Source organism: Chaetodon auriga, chromosome 1 (assembly GCF_051107435.1).
Source record: "Chaetodon auriga isolate fChaAug3 chromosome 1, fChaAug3.hap1, whole genome shotgun sequence".
In the NCBI taxonomy this organism is placed as follows: domain Eukaryota; kingdom Metazoa; phylum Chordata; class Actinopteri; order Chaetodontiformes; family Chaetodontidae; genus Chaetodon; species Chaetodon auriga.
The window spans coordinates 11,330,964-11,352,932 of NC_135074.1; the positions used below are offsets into that span (position 1 = coordinate 11,330,964).

Genomic DNA, 21,969 nt, shown 5'->3' on the forward strand with positions numbered 1-21,969 from the left:
TGTGACACACACAAACCAGATAAATTATATTTACATCAAGCATGTTTCACTCAATTCTTTCCAAATACCGAACATAATGGCTCTATGAATAGAAGTACTGATTGCAGATAATTGATTTATGTCACTGCAAGAACTTGAAGAGGAAGTCTGATTCACTTGGAAAAGGTCCACAAACTGTGACTATACAAAACATTATAACTCACTTATAATTGCATCAACTTTTTCTGCTAATTATATACGTGAGGGTTGTGAATGTGGGAAAAAAAGGGTGGTTTGATTTTCAGACAAAACTTCAAGTGGAGGACTCAGGTGGTCTGAGTCTATGTTGGTGGAGTAATGGTGCCCCCTTCTGCCCAAAACGTTAGCACAAAGCCTCAGCACAATGACCAATTCTACATTTAATGGTCAAACTATTTTCCATAGAGACGTCAAAGAAAAGGAGACCGTATGTAAAACTGTGCAAAATCAGGCTTTATTCTTTTTTTTATTTTCCTGCATCATCGCCTTTCATCACCGTCAAAATCACCATCATTGTCGTCAACATCATCTTTGAAAACATTACTCACCAGAGACATCCAGAGAATGGAGCCTCAAAGAGACTCATAGCTCAAACGTCTTGGGAAAAACAGGCATCAGCTATCAGCACAGTCCCGCAACACAATAACCTGTACATGTCCACTTCTTTTTTGGGCAATACATTTCAGCAAGGTCTCCAATGTCCTTATTTACAATTTGCTCTCTTTCAGTGCCTCAAAGTCCATTCAGTGATCAGAATTTTTAGCTCCAGGAGACACTGAAAGCCCACCTCAGTAAAGACACGGTTAAGATGTTGGATTATAGTCTTGTTGACTCCATGAATACTTTTCTCTCCACGTTTCCTCACTGCCTGTCCGCCGTAGGTCCGAGGACAGTCCATTACTCCAGGTTAGGCAAACATTGAATAAGTGCAATGTCTAGTATAATGTCAAGAAAATACAAACCCACACGTACATACATACATACAGTACATGACTAACTGATAAACTTGAGTAGCTATACAAGGTTGCCATTCTCCAGGGTGGACCCATAGAGTTGCACATTAATGCAGATCTAGATCATCCAGTGTCCATTAGTCAGGGAGGATGTGAGCTCACCTGGACTGGATACTGTCAGTAGATAGTTTGGTAAAACTCCCCATAATTTTCTGTACAGTGTAGGTTGTGAATCCAGTGGAAAGTGTTGAGACTGATTTCAAAATGAGATATCCACCACGTAAAGAAAAAACTGATGATTACTTGAACGAAATGATTGCATGGGACAGAGTGTTGTAGTTTTCTGAACACAGAACATAGGTAACAGATATAACACATACACATATTAAATCCAATTCAGTGTTGTTTTTTTTTTTATTTCAGCGAGAGTGAAAAAATGTATAATTTCATCGTTATACTGTATCTATATTGCTGTAGATGAGGGGTAAACCTCACAGCTTCAATTTGACCAGCTTACGGTTTTAACCTGATATATCCTCCATGAAGCAACCTTCAAATAAGGAGCAGGGAGACACTAAACTCACTGCACCTGGGACTTGATGCACTGCGTCATTCACGGCATCAAAGAACTGCGGCTCTCATGAGACTTTAACGTCGACGCAGAGTCAAAAACCTTACGAGCAATGACAAAATATTGTCTGTTTTATTGTCTTCAAAACGTCAGGCTGCTTTCTAGTAAGTATAGTGAATGACACAACACTCCAGTGCCATGTTTCAGCTTTTCAGACAGGCAGAGAAACAATTGTGGAGTGAAGTCCAGAGGGTCACAAGCTAACCTCTGCAAACCAAAACAATGAACCAAAAGCATCAGAGTGCAAAAAGCTTCAGACATGAGTGTTGATTCTCAGTGGGATCAGCCCTTTTGCCTTACAGAGCATCATTTCATCACATTTAACACCCAAATATCATTAAGTGGAGCTGTAAGGACACAGTATGACCCTTGTTACTGACCCTGCCTGTTACACGTCTGTCCACTGTTTGAGATTTGGGGGCTGTGAAAGTGCATCATTAATCAGAACTGTCTTAATTCTATAGTTAAAAAAAAAAAAAAAAAAAAAAAAATCCTACTACTGTTCAATAATACTGATCAAAGTGCCCATAGTGTATGTAAGTTGAGTTCCAGCCACACCTCGCTTATTGGATTCTGGGAGCTCCGTCCAGTGAGCACGGACAAAATGACAGAGCAGAGCTTTGTCCCTCAGATAACCAGACCTCATTTCATGTCATTAGTCAAAGAATATTAAATAAACAGATCAGAGATAATGCCTTCGCAAACACAATAAGAGGACAAACTTCTATGTGCATGTAAATCCAGCTCTTATGTGCCACAAACAGATCCAATTATCATTTGGAATGATTTTCTAGTAGATATTCACAAAGAGAAATGATAGAGATACTTAGTCCAAAGGATCAGCAAAAGTGCAGCCAGAAAGGAGAAAGCCAAGCTGACCTTGGGTTTGAAAATGTGTGTGTGTGTGTGTGTGTGTGTGTGTGTGTGTGTGTGTGTGTGCGTGTGCGTGTGCATGTGTGCGTGTGTGGAGAGCCACACCAGTGACTACTTCCTTTTTTCTTCACAGCGTGTTACGCTTCTGTCGGAAAGTGACGCGAGCTGAGGAAAGCAGACTGACTGAAACCAGGTTAAACCAAACTGAAGGTTAAATGAACGTGATGCAGAACCACCGGAGACGAGGACCCAAGGAAAGAGAGGAAAATGAGAGGACCAGAACAAAACGACCGTAGAAATAATGTGCTCAAGAGCTCCCTCGGCCTTCAGTATCAGGCCTGAGGTCAGCTCGCCCAAACATTCGCTGTCTGCCTGCCTGTGTGCCTCCGCCAGAAAGATGTATGGAGAACCTCCATTAGCTGGAGTAGATCTGGGTCCCAATCACACGCATGATCTCCTTCTGGACCTTTGGCTCCTGGGTGTTGATGTTGGCGTCGCCCACTTGGCCATCCTCATACCTGCACACACACATAGATGAGCTGGCAAGTGTTTGTTTTCTTTTCATCCTTTCATCAATAGCTGCTTAAAGATCCCTTCCACGCATGTATTAAGGTGGAAACTATCACAGAGAAAATCAACACTTTCAGCAATAAATGTGAAAACAGTCTTTAAGTATCAACTCTGCATATACATCAAGATCAAACATTCAACTGTCAGAACAAGAGGACGAATTTCTGACTGGATGGGGACTTAAAGTTTTTATCATTCTCTTGTAAGGACCCAGTTTAAATATAAATAACATAGCATAATGCTGATGATAAAACAATAACCTTTCCACTGACAAAGGAGCCTCTGTGAGCTGCTCTTGTGTTAAAAGTCCGTGAATTACAGTGATTTTTAAGGAGGACTCGTTAGGTCTGACACAACAAATCTTGTTTTTAATTCTAATCATATCAAATATTTCTCTGAGCTGAAAAATACAGCCACACACTGAGCGCGAGTTCAGAACTGAGTTAAATTTAGCTGTGATTTCAATTTGATTGCAGGCCATCTCAAATCTAATTTCCAACTCAGAAGACAGCAGTGGACATCATAATAGATTTTGCCATCTGGTGAATGCGTGTGTCCAGAGCTTGGACCTCAGCAGCCACGTTTTATCTGCTGAGCTCCAGAACACAGTTTTAAACATCCACACTGAAAGGCTCTGACCTGAGAGGGACCCACTTCAGTGGAGTGGCAGCACCACTCGACCAGCGGCACAATTTATCCACAGTGATTTTAAATGGCGATGAGTGCAGCATATGCGGTGCCGTCATTTCTGAGTGATTAACTGTGCATTTTAAAGCGTGAAAGCTATTTTCAGATTTACTGGCTGCTATGCCAACTGTTGTCTTAATGTAATGACGCGTTCAGTCTGTGAGAATCATCACAGAGTTCAAAACGTCGGAGACACTCACACAAAAAAGAAGCGAGTACAGACGTGGTCGGAAACTGGACACACCCAGATGTTACCGTGTTTCTGCAGGTCCTTAGATGTGATCACTACAAGAGAGACGCATGTTATAAAAAAGATTGTCAAACAAGGAGCAGCTTCGTATTTATTGTACTTTCTTCTTTTTCCATCAATATTACTGCATGTTATTGTACACAACTTAAGATAGACTGCACCTTAAGTGATGTGTTCTCTCCTGTTTAGTTTTCAGTTTTCTTCTGTTATAATGATGATCATATTGTGATAATTGCTACAACTATAATACATATTATTACACATTAATACACTACTCACATCAGATAGTTTTAATGTATTTTTATGTTAAATATCATTTGAATTCAATGTTTTTTTAGACAAAGATACACAGCATAGCCTTGTTTTTGAATAGACACATATCCATTATTTGTGTTTTGAACATTTCTACAACAGTTTACCCGACAAACTTCACCAATAAGTTGCTCTTTGTATACACAGCACAGAATATTATTGTATACACGAATACTTTAACACATATTATACCCTCCTCTTGTTTTTACCTTCACAAAGAGCGATGCAGTTCAGGTTTCTACTCTGAAGAAACCTTGATTGTATTGGACGGCTCTATTGAAAGAAGAGGCAACAGTTAAGTCCCTGCAAGCGGCTGCAGTAAAGACCATGATCTAACTAAGCTAATGAATGCATCCAGAGGACTGTTCTCACACTGATAACTACAAACACTGACACTGTATGGAGTGTAACAGTCAGAACCGGATACAGTGATTGTAAGAACATTTCAGCTGGAAATCATTCTTGAATACCTTCTGCCATAAGAGCCACAGCCCTCAACTGGAAATCAATAATAATATCTGTCAACGCTTCGAATCCGTCCTTAATATTCTTTGTGTATAATGGAAATCACAGAGCCAAATGGTCATTTCAATGACACTTTTATGAATTCAGTAATCTGTCCACTTCCCTCACCTGTGGTATGGTGTTCATCCGGTTGTAACGCTGCACCAGTTCATCTTTGGTGGGCATGCGGTGCTGTCCTTTCCCCATTCCTGCAAGAAGCAGCACACAGAGAGCAAACAGCCCCGAGTCAGAACGACCTTACCTCGAGTCACTCAAGCTGTGAAAAACCTTCCTCTGGCGGTCTTGAACTCCTTGTACAGCGAAATCATTACCCACAGTGCTAACCTTCATGTGAAGGTTATTGTTCCCAATCGCTACTGAATATTTCAAAATGATTTGCAACATTCAGCATCGAGACAAAATGGTGACACAGCAAGTACCGCCGTTACCACTGTTATTAACAAAACTGCACTGCTTTACATAGTACCATTATTTCTGATAATCTATGCCATCAGCTAAGTACGTAGTTACTGTTTTTTTTTATTGAGCAAGGACAGATTAAGCCAAATGACTATAATGGCAGCAACTGTTGCATTCATTTGCAGTCTTTAGCTTAATATAATGAATTCTACAAGCATCCTTCAAGCTAGGAAACCATTGTTTAGGGGATTGTTAACAGTGCTAACAGGTGGGTCCCTTTGGCAACCTGCTGACCTCCTGTCCACATAACCAGCACCAAAACCAGACTACCACAGTGGGCCCTCAAAGCCAACCTCTAAAATTGTGTTTCATCACAAATACACAAGGGAAAGAAAGTTTCATTTAAATGGCTCTACACCCCAACCCAAGGAAAACAATATAAAAAGCCAACAAAGTACAAGGTAACACACACAGATCCACTGACAGCCTCATTTCACACAGCCACAATATAATGTATGGTATGGGAGGCGGCACACAAGCTCAGAGAGACGGCCCAAGGCCCAGCACCCAAAATGGACACAGAACACAGAGCTGGACAACAGGATAGCATGGAAAGCTCCAGTGTGTGACAATGAAGTGTTCCAGGATGATAATCAGGCCATGTTACAAACACAGAGCGTACTCAGTAAACACGGTGGGGAAATAATGGAGGGGGGGGCCGGAGGGGGCTGAGTGGCGAGGAATTAGCCGTTCCTACCTGAGTATCCAAAAGATATGCTGGAGATGGGGCTCAGATAGATGCCCTTTCCATACGCTGCCCCATGCAGCTTGGGTTTGAAAAGAGCAGGAAGGAAGGAAGGGTCACTGAGCAGTTGCACAGGACAGCCTCATATACATGCACACACACACGGATGTACTCACACATACAGTGCAATACATACCAGTCCTCTGTAGTTATATCACAGCAAAGCATGTACAAAATAAGTCAGGGTTGCATATGTTTCTGTGACAGTGTACCTGGCAAACCTCAGCAACCAAGCATTCTAAATACACACACCCACACACATGAAAATCCAAAGATAGTGGAGGGCAAAGAGCCAAAGAAAGAAAAGATAGTTTTATTATTCCACTGATCTGAAACGACTCCAAAAATCCACACAGTCACACCTTTAAACTGCCAACATTTTTTCTCATTTTAACACAATGCAGCCAAGTGAAGATCACATGATGCTCGTGAATTCTGTGAATGAATTTTGTGTAATGTTCGGGTATTCAAGCGATGCTGACACGGGAAATGAGGCCATGCGTGCTGGCTTGAAGGCAAAGATGGCAAATAATGAGGATGATCGATGGCGATGATGATGAGCCTCCAAACAAGAATGTCCAGAACAAGGAAAATCGAAAAGGACCACAGGTGTAACATGGACAAGTGTGCATAAGCCAGAGTGAAACCAGAGGAGAAACGAGACGGAGAGCAAAGACTCAAGAGTTTTTGGAATGAAATGTGAGGGAGATGGAGGTCAGGGCGTGGCACATCTGGAAGAAATCAAAAGGAACAACAGACAAGAGGTTTTGTGTGATGGCTGGAGCTGGAGGCACACTTAGTCCTCCTCCTGTGAAACGCAATGACAAAGCATGTCAATGCTCAAGGTGAAGAGGAGAGGAGAGAGAGAGAGAGGAGGAAGACGAGCGCTGAGGCGAGATCAAAGATGGAGAGTTCAAAAAGTTGGAGAACAAAGAGTGCATGAATGAAACACATCAGCATGATAGAGCAATCAAAGTTTCAAAGATCCTTGAGATTTCACATTTAATTGCGTTTAATCCATTTTCAGGACATGCTGGTATATCTCCGAGCAGTCATTATCGGCCTTCTGTGCAAATGAGCCAATTCGCCGCTCTCTAGTGCTTACTTTTTCTTTTCTTGTTTTATTATTTATCTATCTTTAGCAGACCTGGGTCACAAAGTGCAGCGCCGACCTTGGCAGAACAACATACAGATGCAGACAGACGCAGGAAAACAAGAATACATTTGGAAGTTTCTGCTCTGCCTTAAAACGATCTTTATGGCCCCTATTTGATCTATTGTACTCATTTGGCATCAGTTAGGTTTGAATGAACTTTAAATAGCTTCAGGCTACTATCTGACCCAAGTCTGAAAAGATCATGAGTGGCACCAGTTACTGACCTTTTATGGAAGCCCTCCTTAATCACCCACAGGAAGTCTTTACTCACTATCATGGAGCTTGTCCTTTGCATCCTTCAGCTTCAGACCTAACCTACTCAGTGCTCTAGGTGGTTAACCCCAACAGGGCACACAGACAGCCTCCTGACATAACAGCTGACACCACAGCCCCCTCCCTTTGTCCCGCAACAGGAAGAGACGTGCTGTCCGCTGCTGCCGACGGAGGAGGCAAAAAGCGACCGACATTGGCCAGGAAAATCTCCCAGTGTGCCCCGCTCGCTGAAATGCCAATTGCAAAGCTGATGAAAGGGAAGCTGGCATCCATTAACTGCAAAAATGAATCAGCCGGACAGCGAGCCTGCTCTGTCCAAGAGCAGCCTCGCTGTCCGAGAGGAGATGCATCATAAATTCCAGCCAACTGCCAGGGTTACGTACCTGCAGTTTGGTATAAGAGGCATTGACTAGTCCATTTCTCAGAACAGAGTGCCAGTTCTCTATATGGGAACCACTAGAGCAAGTGTAGAGACAGGGAGAGATGAGACAGAAGAGATAAAACAAAGTGCTGTGTGAATATAAACGGTGTGTATCTGAGTGTGCAACCTCTGACGTGGAGAAGCCAGATCCCTACTGTTCAACAATGTTTTAATAACATTTGACCTTTGAGTCCCGAATAAGGTTTAGCAAATGCACTTTTACTATTATTTCATTTAATATTGTTCTATTATTTACTGTATTTGAAAATATCCTTAATAATTACTGTAAAAAATCAATTATTCGTTATGTTAGCTTTACAGATTTTTACTTTTTATCATCACAGACGAGAGGAGAAGATTCAAGCTCTCTTCTGCCGACAGCTAAGGAGGTACGCTGGTCATCTATTTATACAATTTGTGCAAGGATATTTCAGGACATTCTGTTACATCATCATAGACCTCATAGTCATCACTTAATACTAAAAAAAGGACTAAAAGATGAAGACCAAAGCTAAAAAAACCCATCAATGCTGTCTGTCAGCACAGGATGGGTTATCAGAACACATCTCCCAGTGCAAGAATCTGGACGGTCTTAAAATAAAATACAGTGGTCACATCAGTGTCACCAGCGGATATTTTTAACTAGTTTTGAAGCACAATGAACTTCTTGTCCCCACAGGCTAATAAATGAACAGACAAAAGTTCTTTATTTCAGTTATCAGCTGTTTATGTATTCCCATCTAATTCTCACAGATTGTCATTAAACTGACTCTGAACATGTACTCATATTTTGTATGTTTCTATTTATATCAATAGAAAATGATGGCAGCCAAGCTGACATACTAATTTGGCGCTTCCTGCGGCAGATTATTAAATTTGTAGTATTAAACAGCATAAAGAGAGACTGTTAGCACTGCCCGTGAGTTAGTTGTAGCCTGCGAGTGCCCAAATGGGCCATGTGTATCTAAAATATTCAGCAAAGTCCCATCTGCTACAGTACAAATCCCTATCTCGCAGATACTGCTGGCTCCATGCGCTGGCTTCGCAAGGTGGTTTCTCCGTCCAAGAGAATGGCCGCTGCTCTGTGCTGTTGTTTGTTATGGTTCCATAAAAATCTGCTAGAGTGGTTCCTCCATCCGCAACATAATGACCAGGTGTTACACTGAGACGTGCTCATGTTTGAAGTGTACTGCTGTAATGCTAAATGAACCATGCATTTTAGCTTGAGTTCAGATCAATTATTTACAGTAAGTGATTTGTGACACTATATTCTCACAACAGCCAAGTTTAGCAGCATGACTACAAATTATTTTCTGCTATTTTATAACAGCCTAATGCGCTTCACAGTAGCCATTCAGGAAAATAGCGAATGCGAGGAACAAAGTGGACTCACTGGAAGGCGAAGGTGCTGCCGTACAGCTTCTTGGCAGTGCGAAAACGAGCCTCCTTGGCTGGGGGGCTGCTGAGCAGCAGGAACTGGTGGGAGGTGTGCATGAATTTCAGTTGCTATCACAATGAGATCATAAGGGACAAGTGAGAGCAAGAGAGACAGACAGATAGAGGATGAGTTTCAACCATCAAATTCTGTACTGTAGCATTAAAAAACTTTGATAGAGGGCACTTGAGGTGGTTCCCTACCCTACTCAGAGGCAGCTTCACAATGTGGGACCTGTTACTGGAAATAATCCTGCAGAAAGACAGAGAGAGGGTCACAAAACGAATAGAACAATTTGCAACAGAATTGAAATCACCCGCCTCTGTGCCACCACTTTTCTTTAACCACAATAGGCCTTTTTCACAGCAGACATTTTGACTTGTCATAGCAGGAAAAGCATGGGCGTTGTTAATAACATTAAAGATGGCTCCACTCCATTTAGGTGTCCCAGTAAGCTGTGACAGTGTGACAGTGAGCCAACATGCACAATAGCAGACCATGAAGCCAAAGCAGCTAAATGAAATTCAGCCATCATTGATTTCTTCATTTAGTTGTTTTTCTGTGAAAAAAGCCTCTCGGTATTAGTTAATTACTATGCTTTCCAGTGTCATGAATATGCTCCCTTCTGTTCAAAATGAAATCAAATCACCATAACATGCAAAGCAGGGTAAACCCAATATTCGAACAGATCCCGTCTACTCACCACTGTAGCAGAGGATGGGCCAGAGGGTCAAGTTTGTCCATCTGCTTCTTGATCTCTAGATATGAGCCCTGGAAAAACACACAAGCATGTGTTGTTTTCAGCTTGTTTTTGTTTTCAAGTCAAATGAGCAAGTGCTTTGATACAGGCTTATGATGCATTTTACACATGGTATAGATGCACTCAAGCCACGGTGGGTTAAGAAGCGATAGAAAAAGAGTGGGGAAGTCTAGAGAGGATAAACTAATGAGCAGCTGATCAACAAAGACCCCACGCAGCTTCAACACAAGAGTCCAATAAATACAGACATTACACATCAGGCCTAACTGTAGCTGTGGTCCACTGGAGCCCTTCCCTTCTCCCCCTCCCATCTCCTTCTTGTACCTGGGTCATTTCCCGAATGGACATGACGCTGTCCAGTGCCTTCTGCAGTCTCTCATAATTCTTCTTCTGTGTTCATCGGTTGAGCCAAACATCCATTGTATGCAATGAGAGAGGGAACAACATACAGGCATCTAAAATCACTTGTAGAGGTACAAAGGTTTGTAATATTTTGTCACTATTTTCCACACAGTCATATGATTAATATGATCCACAAATGGATGCGTCATCTTGGAATGAAACATGTGCATTGATTTAGTTTGTAATCACAATGTCGGCAGTGAGGATGCAAGGATGCTGACCTTTGGGTTGAAGGCCAGAGTCTTGGGGTCATTGGGGTCGACGACTGACGGGTAGGGCTCAAAGATGATGCTCTTACGGGGAGACTCGAGAGCAGCTCGACACATGGCCACAAGCAGGTCCACCACCTGGGAAGAGAGAGATTTTACATTCATATTTTATGCCTCTGTCTCACGCCATCTTTGACTCATTCTCCAATGAACATGACCACATCTCCTCACTGTGGCAGTGTTTGACGCTTGTCTTCTCTTTTTCTCAAAATATATGTTTCATTCTTTAATCTAAATACCAAATACAAATAAAATACAAATAATCTGAATTATGTCATGCACTATCTGTTGTGTTGTGGTCACCTCTGCTCCCGTGGCCACTTCCTCTGCAGCTCCGGACATCACACCCAGAGTGTAGAAGGAGAACACACACAGCTCCCTGGTGCACACAGCCGGCTGTATGAACACACATGCACACAGACAAAGAGGGATGAAAGTAAACTTACTTCAACGTGTCCTACATATCGACGCAAAAACAACAATCTTGCGCCCTCACAACTACAACTGTGGAAAATCCATCGACAGAATCGTATTACTTACAGAGAACACATGACGTGCACGCTGTAAATAAAGAAATCTACACTGTGTGTTTCTCTTTCTTCTCCGATACCTTCAGCATGGATCCATTCTGAAAGACGTGCTGTTCGTCACACACCACGCAGTACTCGTTGAGCGTGGGGATCCTCTGCTCTGAGTACTTCATTATCTGGTAGGAGGAAAGCAAAGCGGTGTTCCCGGTTATCACGCCCACCTGAAGCACTGCCATATAAAGGAACTAGTTTGGCAGCTGAATTGTCACAAAAGTACAAATTTGCACTGCAACTGTGGCTGGCTTAACCTGTTACGAGGTCCTAGCACAACAATGCACTGTGGGCCCCACGCTTTGTTACTGCCAGCTACCAGCAGACGCACAGTCCTCTGAATAAATAGCTAAGACGACAGGGACCTCACATCCAAACAGACTGTTGCTGACATACATACAGTAAATAATCGTTGCTCATGATTGTGGGCTGCAGTAAGGGCTCTCAAAGGACAGGTTGTGTAAGTGTCTAGTTAAATGGACTCATATCCTCTAGATGTCTAACCTGCACTAAGAAGCCATACTCCAAGGTAGGGATGTTCTTGCAGTGGCCGCCCGCCTGGGATGAGAAAAACAATTCAATCAGCTGCCTCGTGGTAATCTGCGCTGGGGCCCTGGCCGCCGGGACAGCCACAGTCTGATGAGTCAAGTGAAGACAAAGCATTATGGGAAACGGCACAGCAGCCATGTCACGGTAGGGGTAAGGAAAGGCTCAGGTGGGAACAGTGCAGGTGGCGGGTGACTGAGAAGAGGGTCAGAGTGGATCACAGAGGAGTAAAACAGAAAAGAATGAAACACGGTGCCTTCTTAAAAACAGCATTCATCATCAACATTTTGTTGATAGCATTGTGAGTTTCTATATCAGTGTTGCTACGAGTCAATGTGGGAAGTGTACTGTTCAGAGCCTCAGACGTGTGACAGAAGCACCACGACCACCACTTTACACTTGAGTGAGACACACTGTAGACTAAAAAGTGGAAGGGCGGTGCAATTCTGTTCATTCCACAAATTCAAACTGAATCTAAGATCTGAGAGACGTATGCGTGCTGATTTGTCCAGAGTGGCACTGACCTGGCTGTTTGGTGGGTAGCTGAAGAGCTCCCCTTTAGGGTTCTTCATGGTACATGAGATTGAGCGATTCATCAGGCGGGTCACTCTCAGCTCAGGGACACTCAGCTTCCCTTTTAAAACTGTGTCTTGGATCAGAGGAAAACTTGGAGACCTAGAAAAAAAAAAAGGCAAGACACAATTCATGCCTCGTCAGCCATTTTTTCTATAATGAGATGATGCTAAAGTTGTCCTTGTGCATGTCATCGTACAGATTACATAGTGGAGGGTTTGGCTTTAAAGGCCCAATCAGAAATGGAGCTCATTATTGTAATGCTTTGTTTGCAGCGTCTCCTCTGCTGTAATCTTGTATGGTAAGACTGGACTGTGCTGTACATGGTCAGTACCTGGGTAATTATAAAGTGGCATGTGTTCAAGAAATACACACTCACACTCCACTTGCAGTATTACTCTAGCTCACACTAGTGAAATCTGTTTGGACAGCAGCTCAAGTCACTAACTGTTAATATACAGTACAAGAACCAGTGTTCACTTCCACCATCACTCTCAGTCATTATCCATGTCCACTCTTGACACGAGACTCCTGTCGAGTTGTGAGGATGTCACGACAGCCTAGTAGTTAGTGAAGATGACCTCCATCGAGCGGGCCGGGATTCAATCCCTGTGCACCCATAACTGTCAGAGCATCCCGGAGAAAGACAGGGGCCGAGAAGAGAGCTTCCCCCTTGGGGGGAACTGGTTGAGTTTGTCAAATTCTGAATTGAAGTCAATCTGCAGTATGCTGTGTCAGAGCTTCCTTTCCCCTGCTTGTCTCCATTGCTCCAGCTCATCTTGCACAGATAAACCTTCACAAAGTATTTCCATCACTATATTTAGTTTACTTTGTTGACCAGATGGATAACATTTTACCCTGATCCCCCACAAGTCTCCAGTCCTGTGAAAACAGCTCGCTTGTATTTAAGTGTGTAGCTATGATAAACATATTTATATTGCACCTTTGCAGATCAGACATCATAAAGAGCTTCAAAAAAAGAAAAACATTAAACAGAGACACAATATAGAAGTAACAGATAAAACAGAAAATATAAACTGTAGACACCATTCCCTGTGAATGAGGGTATTTCCTGGTAAGGTGTTAAGTATGTTTTGTGAGCAGGTACAGATGGACTGAAGTTTGTGCGTGAACTCTGTATGGTTTATTATTTAGAATTAAAAGTCCATAAGCAATAACAAGGCATTACTAAAAAATATATAATATATAATTAGCTAGCAAAATATTATTTAAATAGCACCTTTTATACAAGATTGTGCTTCACAGAGCATGAGCTACCACGGAAGCTGCGGCCACAAAAACTACGTAGATAGTCAAACATTATGGACATAAGTAAACACCATTAAAACAAACACACATAAGTGTGAATTTAAAACCTTTAAGAAAACGAGTTAAGTACATTTCCAGCCTTCTATTATTTCCTAAAAACCTTTCTGATGACTGACGAAAGCAGAATTTGCCCCTTTTTTTTTAATATTTCTAAAAACTGCTTTCACCTCAGCCACAGGAAACCTTTTCAAATCTACTTACTGTAGAAAAAATGCAACAACATACTGTGGATGTTATGCCAACATAACCCTAGAATAGTCGTGATTGCTTTCTGTACTTGAGGTAAATTAATCTGTGCTCGTCTCTTTGACTGATTGCAGACACTTGGCAACAGTGAAGTGTTTAGAAACAAACCAGGACAATAACAGGATAATGACAGTCACAAGTGAAGCACACAGGTGAACTGAAATATCTGCATTCGCACTGGCCACAGTGGCCTGGATCAGCTATCAGATGTGGTCAAATGTGTCAATATCGTGCATCACTACTGCTGTGTTATTTCAGCATATGACAGAGGCTGCAAACATGCACAGGGAGAGAGAGAGAGAGAGAAAGAGAGAGAGAGAGAGAGAGAGAGAGAGAGAGAGAGAGAGAGAGAGAGGGAGAGACCTACTTGGGTATGGGGGAGAAGATGCTGAGCCCGGCACGGAACTTCTTTATGGTTCCTCCGGCTTTGAACCAGCTGTGCCTCTTCTCCTGCTGGGCCTTGAGGAACTCATTACTGAGGTGCTTCCACTGCTGTGAGGTGAACGTGCTCAGGATCCTGCCGTGTTACAAAAAAGGGGAGTCGAGCAGGAAGAAGAGCGAGTGAACATGTTGCTAGACCAGACAAAAGACTGCAGACAAATGTTTATGCATCTCTTTTGTAAGGCCATTGGTTACTTTGAATTGAAAAATTAATGAGCTGCTGTTTTGTATTTCTGCACATTTGGTTACTTCTTGCAGGAAACTGCAGTTAAACGATGAAATCTGCTCTGCACAATTTCCCCATAAAACATTAGAAGTAATGTGACTTACTTCTTGAGCTGCAGGCCCAGGCTGAAGCCTTCCTTATTGGAGGGCTGGAACACTTCCACTGACGGCTCTGAGTGAAGACGACAAACATGATTACGCAGCGCACAGATACACAGACGCTCTTTCACGCTCCCTCTTGTATTGCACATATTATACTCACCTCCCACGCTCAGTGAGTGGCACAAATACCTAAAGTCCCTCCCAGAAAACCAACATCCACACTGACATCTTTACTCACCAGGTCCATCGAGGTACTGAGAAAGAGAAAAGCGCAGTCTCAGAATAATGGGCTCTGTTCTGATAACTTTCCAAGCTGTTGCAACCTCCTCCTGAGTCAGACGTACACACACATACACACAAATATGCAGAGTTAGCATCCTAATTACGGCCATTTCTCATTACATAAATAAATTATGAGCACACGATGCATTATAAATGATGTGTTACTTCGCAAAATGTCTGCGTTAGAATAGTAATGGGCAAAGATGGAGAAGGTGGGTGCAGAGAGGGAGAAGCTGACTCACATCTAAGAAGCCAATGTTAATATGAAGATCGATGTCCACGTCGTCAATGGTTCCATACTCCCTGTTCAGAGACACAACGACAGATACAGTTAATTTATCACAAGTAATGGGATGCAGTACACAACCCTTTCAACTGATTATCCCCTGAGGGAGAAAAACAAGGCTTATTTTTTCCTACTCTGCCAGACAGCACCTAGTTAAAATTAGTACATCATATATTTGAATCGTGCCCGTTGACAGCGCGTGACACATCAAGACATGCAAGCAGGCTGAATCACACTGCCATTTGGTTATTTTGTTTGTTTCAAAATCAAACAGTTGTGTGTGTGTGTGTGTGTCTGTGTGTGTGTGAGTGAGTGTCTGTACCTGACAGAGACTGCACTGTCGGTGTAGATGTCTTTTACTGCCTCAATATCTGCATCCAGTTGAGGGTGGCGGTACAGGTCAGCAGCACAGCTCCCCTGTAACAAGCAGCACTTCAACACTGGTCACAAATGCAGCACAGGAAACGCTACAGAGCAGCGGTTCCACACCCAACACACAGCCCCGAGCAGTTGAACTCAGGTGACCTTCGCCAGCACCACTCGACATGTTGATCTGATTCTAAGATGATTTTGAACCAATTACTTAGTTAAAGTAACGGTGAATCAGTTTGGACAAGTTTGCATTCATGCTGTAATTACTCTGAGTGGCAGAAGCTTAAAGTTTCAGACATTCATCCATTGAAGTGAGTTGAGTATTTCCACTCTTTGTGCAACACTTTAAGCTAACTACCACGACCATTTATCCATTAAGATAAGGCTTTATTGATCCCACGGCAAGGAAATTCAGTCGTTACAGCCAGCAAGTATAACAAAGAGCAAGCACAGTGGCATGAAGGGGTCAAAATAACAGCGGGTATCTATTACTTTCAACTATCAATTTACATTATTTATCTATTACTTTTTTCAAACAGTGCACTGTTACTTGAAGCTATCTATTTCAAATATTTATCAATTAAATCTAGCTCAGAATTTGTGCAACACTTGTGCAACAAGCTAACTATTTTAACTGTCTATCCATTATACTTAGTAAACCATTTGGACTGTCTATTCATTTTTATTTCTCTATTTTAACCATTTCTATATTACTTTGATCTACCTGCTGAATCCTCTCTGTTTGCTTGTTGACTAGTTTTTAACACACTCTCAGCTGCAACACATAGTGTCCAGGTGTTCCATCTGACTCAACGTGTATTTGTTTTTTTAATCAAACTGATTTACATTTCAAATCAGCAGTGTCACTCAATCTCCCATCTCTTGCCCACACACTCCAGACTAGGTTCTCATGGCATGAAATTACATCCCAGTTGTAGTTGTAGAATATCCAAATTTTGCTTTAAGGAAGTAAGTCCAGTTCGACACGGCCTGTTTAATCTAATCTAATCAGCCCTTCCCAGCTCTGATCTAACATCAAGCATGCTTTACATTTGCGATCAAAATAACATTTGATGTTTGATAAAGAAATATCCAAGGAGAGAGGGGCTCCTTCACTTCTGACTCGTAGGGAGCTCTGTGGGGTCGCTGAAACCACTTGTATTGTTTGTGTTGTTAGAGTCGTCACATGAGGCCAATTATGATGAGCTGTTCAAAGTAGTTTCAATGGTAAAAGTGGTATCAGTGACCTTGACCCTGATTCAGTCCTTGGATAAACATGACCTGGATGGCTGAGAATCTTCACAGAGATACTTTGTTCAGGAAATCCTTAGTGAATTTCTAAAACTCTCTTTTTCTAAGAGTAATCTCTTTGAATGAGATGAGCTTGCTTTAGCGGGATGTGATAGGTCATTTTCATATTTAATTATATGTATTTTTTTTTCCCTAGTATTTTTCACCCATGGTTTTACACCCCGTCATGTCGTATGTTCTGTGGTTACCTCATCACATTCGGTATCCTCCATAACTCGCATTTTCAAGTATTAATGACAGTAGCTGACCTAAGTTTGTCATACGTGTTCCTGGTGTCTAGACTTGAAGACAGACTCTCATCTCGTCATCTCTGAGCGAGCAGAACAGATCCCACACTTTCATCCTTATCTTCACTACGCTGCTTTCATGTTCCCTGACTGCATAGAAATGAGCTTTAAGTCGCAGACTAGATTTACATTTCAATCCCAAGACTTGGAAGATAACAGTAAAAAAAGGATGAGCAACAGATTAAGATCTTATGTGGAAGTGAGGAATTGAACTTCACGAGATGAGATGATACATGAAATGGCATCCACGGAAATGGAAATGACAGTGTTTGCTTGGGACTGATACTTAAAGTTGCACAGGGTGATAATACTAAACCTGTATTGTATTTAAGTGGTAAATGTCATATTTGCCATTGCCAGCTGGTAAAAAATCACATTTTAGACCAAGCCCCTCACATTCTAACTGAATCCTGCTCCAGATGAATACAAATGTTTGCCCTGCTAGCAGCGAGGCATTAGGATGGAAATGTCAGTCAGCTGGTCCATCTGCTCTGCACTACCACAGCAAAATATCTCAACTATTCACCACACTGCCATGACATTTGGTCTGAATATTCAGAATCCCCAAAAGGATGATTCCACATGATTTTGGTGACGCCTGACTCATTGTCTGGTAATTCCCCTTCACCAACACTTAGGTCTATGACTATATCTTGAAAACTAGCGCTGGTTGTCCTTGAAACGTGCAGCAGTTAATCATGTTTAAATCATTATGTTCTTCTTGCTGCTGACGTATCACAGCAGCAGAAGCTGTAAACACATCCTATCAGAACCTCTTCTGCAGTTTGTTTGGAACTAAAATAGAATTTGGTAAAAAAAACATAATAATAATTAACTCGTACTGACAAGCATCGTGAATAAACACATACATTCAGTGTAGGAAACGGAAATGTCTCTGCTGTACCTGAATGCCATACAGGAACTGTTCCGATTCGTTCTCTCCGTCCGACTCCTCGTCTGTCCAACACTGGCCTTTGATGTCCTGTGGGCCCACGCATTGTGAAAAGGCCATTATAGTGGAGTGGAAAGAAAGTGCAACCTCTTTCTATCATCCTTTCATCTCACATCCTTTCTCACATCTCCCTGTTTAGCCTCCCGTTCTCGGGCTTCAAAACACTGCTTTATATAGCATCTCAAAGAGAGAGAGAGAGAGGAAGAGACATTATTTATTTCCAAAAGACAGGATATTCTCTGAATTCAGCCCTCAGAAGAATACGCAACTGACAATTAAAAGGGACGGCGTGATAAAAATATCTATCTTTTGTATAAAAATAACCATGTCAACTTTTGTCATTTCCAGGAAAGCCTGAAGCCTGGAGATCCTGTTGCATAAGCAGACAGTATTTAACTTAGATTCAGTTAATACAGCATGCAAGTGTCTCAGGAAAATCTGCACTTCCACGAGTAGCTACAGCAATGAAAATTTATTTACTTTACCATTTCGTAAACCTTAAGCGAAACCATGAATGAGCGACACATCTTAACCGCAAACACAGATTACACCAATAGGATTGGAGCTGTCTTACCATTGGTTCTACTGTTCATAGGGCTCACTCAGACAGGTTTAGGCCTTTGAACACTGCCAACCATTGCAGCCTATTTCCAGGTGGAAGGAGCGAGAACAGCAAAACCGGAGAGCTTTGACGGACCACCCCTCTCTCTGTTTCCCTCTTCCGAACGGCAAAAACCTTGGAGAAACAGAAATTTCTGTTCAGTAGAGGAAGGAAAACATGAAACAAAGAGGCCATCTCCAGTGATGCCATGCTTTGTGAATGTGCCCTCCTCCTCTTTTCTTTAAACGGTCTGCGCTTCACCTTGCCATGTATCCTAGCAACAGCCATCTCTGCCTCCTTTCAGAGTGGCATTAATCACTGTGGAGAGAACGTGTGGGTGATGTGTGCTGTACGTTCAGTACCCAGGATGGCTCCATTTCATTGTTTTGCTTTGTTGTTTTTCCAGGAACATCGTCTATTAATATCGAAGCGCCAAAGGTTGGCACACCTTAATAGACACACACTGAAAACAGCGCGTCTGCTGATGTCACTGTCAGACTGACGGCTTTGATTTGCCTGGTAAATAAATGGCTGTGAAACTCTGAAATGCCATGTAATTTCCTGGGTTTGGATAAGGAGAGGTGGTGGAACACAGGGTGCTGAGTGAAAAATCATGTGGAGGACATTTCTCAAGGATTTAACATAACAAAATAATGGCTGCCTGTGGAATAGTTACAGCTGACATGATGAGGGGAAAATAAAGAGATGTTGAATTTTAAATGGTCCAGGTTCAGAGATAAACCATCGGCTAATCCAGAGGCAGCTACAGTACACTGTGTTTCATAGCAAGGCATCACATTTGGTGTCAGACATGTAAACAATGAGCATGCTGTGCTTTTAACAGGACTCTGAGCTGCAGATGCAGAGCAGCACATTTCACACTGCAGCATCAGAATACAAATTGAAATGTACACAGTCTGATGCATTTCAAGGCAAAATAGGAGCAGAATGTCTAATATTTACCAGGACTGAATCCTGACACAAAGACTGGATGGAGACGCAGCTTGGCCCTACAGGACCAACACAAAAAGCATCCAGCATGAATGTATCTACTCCATTTGTGGGCCAATTTAATTAAATGAGCACCAGTTATTCACTTCCTCTTTTTCATCAGACATGAAGCTCGTCTCCACCTCAGATCGGGCCTTATCTGCATGTCCACACAGAGTAATCATGTCCTGTGTTGTCCTCTTCAGGATTCTGGCCTTTTGTCGTGTTACGCTTCGGCTCGTCCCTTGTCCACACCAGCTGCACCCTGATCAACACGGCCCCCCCGTCATGAGCACGTCCTCCACCTCAGCTCCTCTCTTTCTCTGCCTCTGCCCTGCCATGTCCTCAAGCCTGTTAGCATCTCCACCCCTCCACCGCCCCCACTCCCCGCCATTCTCATAGTCACTGTCGTCTCACATACCAACAGTCCCCCCCCCCCCCCCCCCCCCCCCCCCCCACCGTCCTCATTCCGGCTTCTGAAAACATTCAACCCAAACACAGATGCAGTCGGGCGGATTTTCCCCTCCCCCCGCGCTCTGCGCCCCTTCCCCATCCATCCACACTTACCTCCACGGAGGATGGAGACTCGGATGCTGTCCTTGCCTCAGCTGCTCCCCCTCTTAAAGGGCACACCTGCCCCTCTCTCTCGGTGGCTGTTTCCTCACTGAAATGACAGATGACAATAAGCCCATTAAAAAGAAGATTTCGGGGAAACCGGAGCCGCAATCGTCCGATTCCGCGGCGTCTTTCTCTCGGTGCTTGTGGTGTGTGTGTGTGTGTGTGTGTGTGTCTGCGAGCAATCCAGCTGGTGTGTGTTAGTCTGTGTGTTTATCTATTGCAGATCTCTCTGTTCCCACTGCTGTCTTTTATATTTTGCCTGACAACACTGAGGGGTCTGAGCATGCTCAGTGCGGCCAGTCACGTGACCTGCAGCTGACTGCACTGCTGCTGAGAAATAGGAGGAAAAATGGAGGAAAGATTGTGTTTATGCGTCTGCCTGCTGTGGGTGTATGTGGTTGCAGCGTCAGTTGACGTGCACTCATGCTTTGGAGGCAGCCTCTGGTTAACACTGAAGTGTTTTCATGCCTTTTCTAAATTTCGTTAAAAAAAAAACAAAAAACCCTTGAGCTGCTCTGCATGTTGCATGGATGCAGCTATGCACAGGCTCCTTTCAAAAAATCAACATAACAAAAAATATCACACCCTGCTGTGTCTTTCTCTCTGTTGTTGTGTGCATGTGTTACATAATTGCCATTAGGCCTTTGAGCTAATCAGTCTTTACCCTAATTATCTCAAGGTATCCATTTAAGAGCTGACCTAAAAGAATGGACAGATTAATGAACAGGTGTGAGGCCAACTGTCTGTTCAATGTGTAGCTGCAGCCAGGAGAAGAGGCCAGGAAAAAGATCTTCACATGTTAATTTGCCACACATTAAGGCCACTGACTGATGCACAGTGTAAATATGTGGAAGCAGTTTGACCTCATGCCAGAGTTACTTCGTCAGCCACAGTTATAATGCCTGTTTACTGCTCGTATACAGCATGACGAGATGTTCCAGGTTCAAATGAACTAGAGTAGAAGCCCGAGAACAATCTTCCACTTATCGTGCATCAGTCAGAATGTTTTTTTTTGTCTGGATGCAGCTGAAAATACAGATTGCAAAATGATTAAACGTTCTTAAATCTCTCCAATATAAAATATGTTGCATATATTTAATTTTGTTAGCAAAGAACACACTTCAACCACACTACTACTGACACCCACTAAAGCAAAAAGTCATTTGTGATCATTTTGTCTTTCTTTTGCACTATGAGAGTATATCTTATATTCACATATCTCCAAATATGTCCACCTACTTTGAAAGAGACATTATCTTTTATTTTAACTATCACTAAAGTGCTATTTCTTTTTTGTTTTTCTTTTTATCTTATTATGTTCACAACATAATCAATACATTATTTGATATTTTAGCTCTTCTATGTGTGCTTATTTCACATTGTTATTTGATTGGTTTCCCCCCTTTTATTCATATCCATGAGTAGCAGTTGCTGTACTTGTGCAGTAATAATTCATTCAGAAGTATTAGGACGTCCTGTCTGCTCATC

The 21,969-nt window shown here is 42.5% G+C and overlaps 1 protein-coding gene across 7 annotated transcripts; it reads right to left on the reverse strand.

The window, feature by feature from the left end:
- Nucleotides 1-450: 450 nt before the first annotated feature.
- Nucleotides 451-20,802, reverse strand: LOC143333742 (protein mono-ADP-ribosyltransferase PARP6). Of its 7 annotated transcripts, none has more exons than XM_076752281.1 (23): nt 20,431-20,802; nt 18,847-19,008; nt 18,225-18,302; nt 15,673-15,767; nt 15,307-15,367; nt 15,021-15,036; nt 14,786-14,852; nt 14,382-14,531; nt 12,391-12,541; nt 11,825-11,956; nt 11,350-11,445; nt 11,043-11,135; nt 10,692-10,817; nt 10,393-10,458; nt 10,012-10,079; nt 9,512-9,560; nt 9,267-9,379; nt 7,836-7,908; nt 5,976-6,045; nt 4,928-5,007; nt 4,504-4,567; nt 3,933-4,017; nt 451-2,993 (listed from the first exon to the last, which is right to left on the reverse strand). In XM_076752281.1, the coding sequence occupies exons 2-23, from the start codon at nt 18,847-18,849 to the stop codon at nt 2,891-2,893; spliced, it is 1,839 nt and encodes a 612-aa protein (XP_076608396.1). In that variant the 5' UTR covers nt 18,850-19,008; nt 20,431-20,802; the 3' UTR covers nt 451-2,890. The 7 variants fall into 7 exon arrangements, 6 of the variants coding, with proteins under 6 accessions (XP_076608396.1, XP_076608476.1, XP_076608325.1 ...); XM_076752361.1 differs by having other exon boundaries at nt 11,825-11,878; nt 15,021-15,111; XM_076752210.1 differs by having other exon boundaries at nt 10,393-10,455; nt 15,021-15,111.
- Between the last annotated feature and the right edge of the window lie 1,167 nt (nt 20,803-21,969).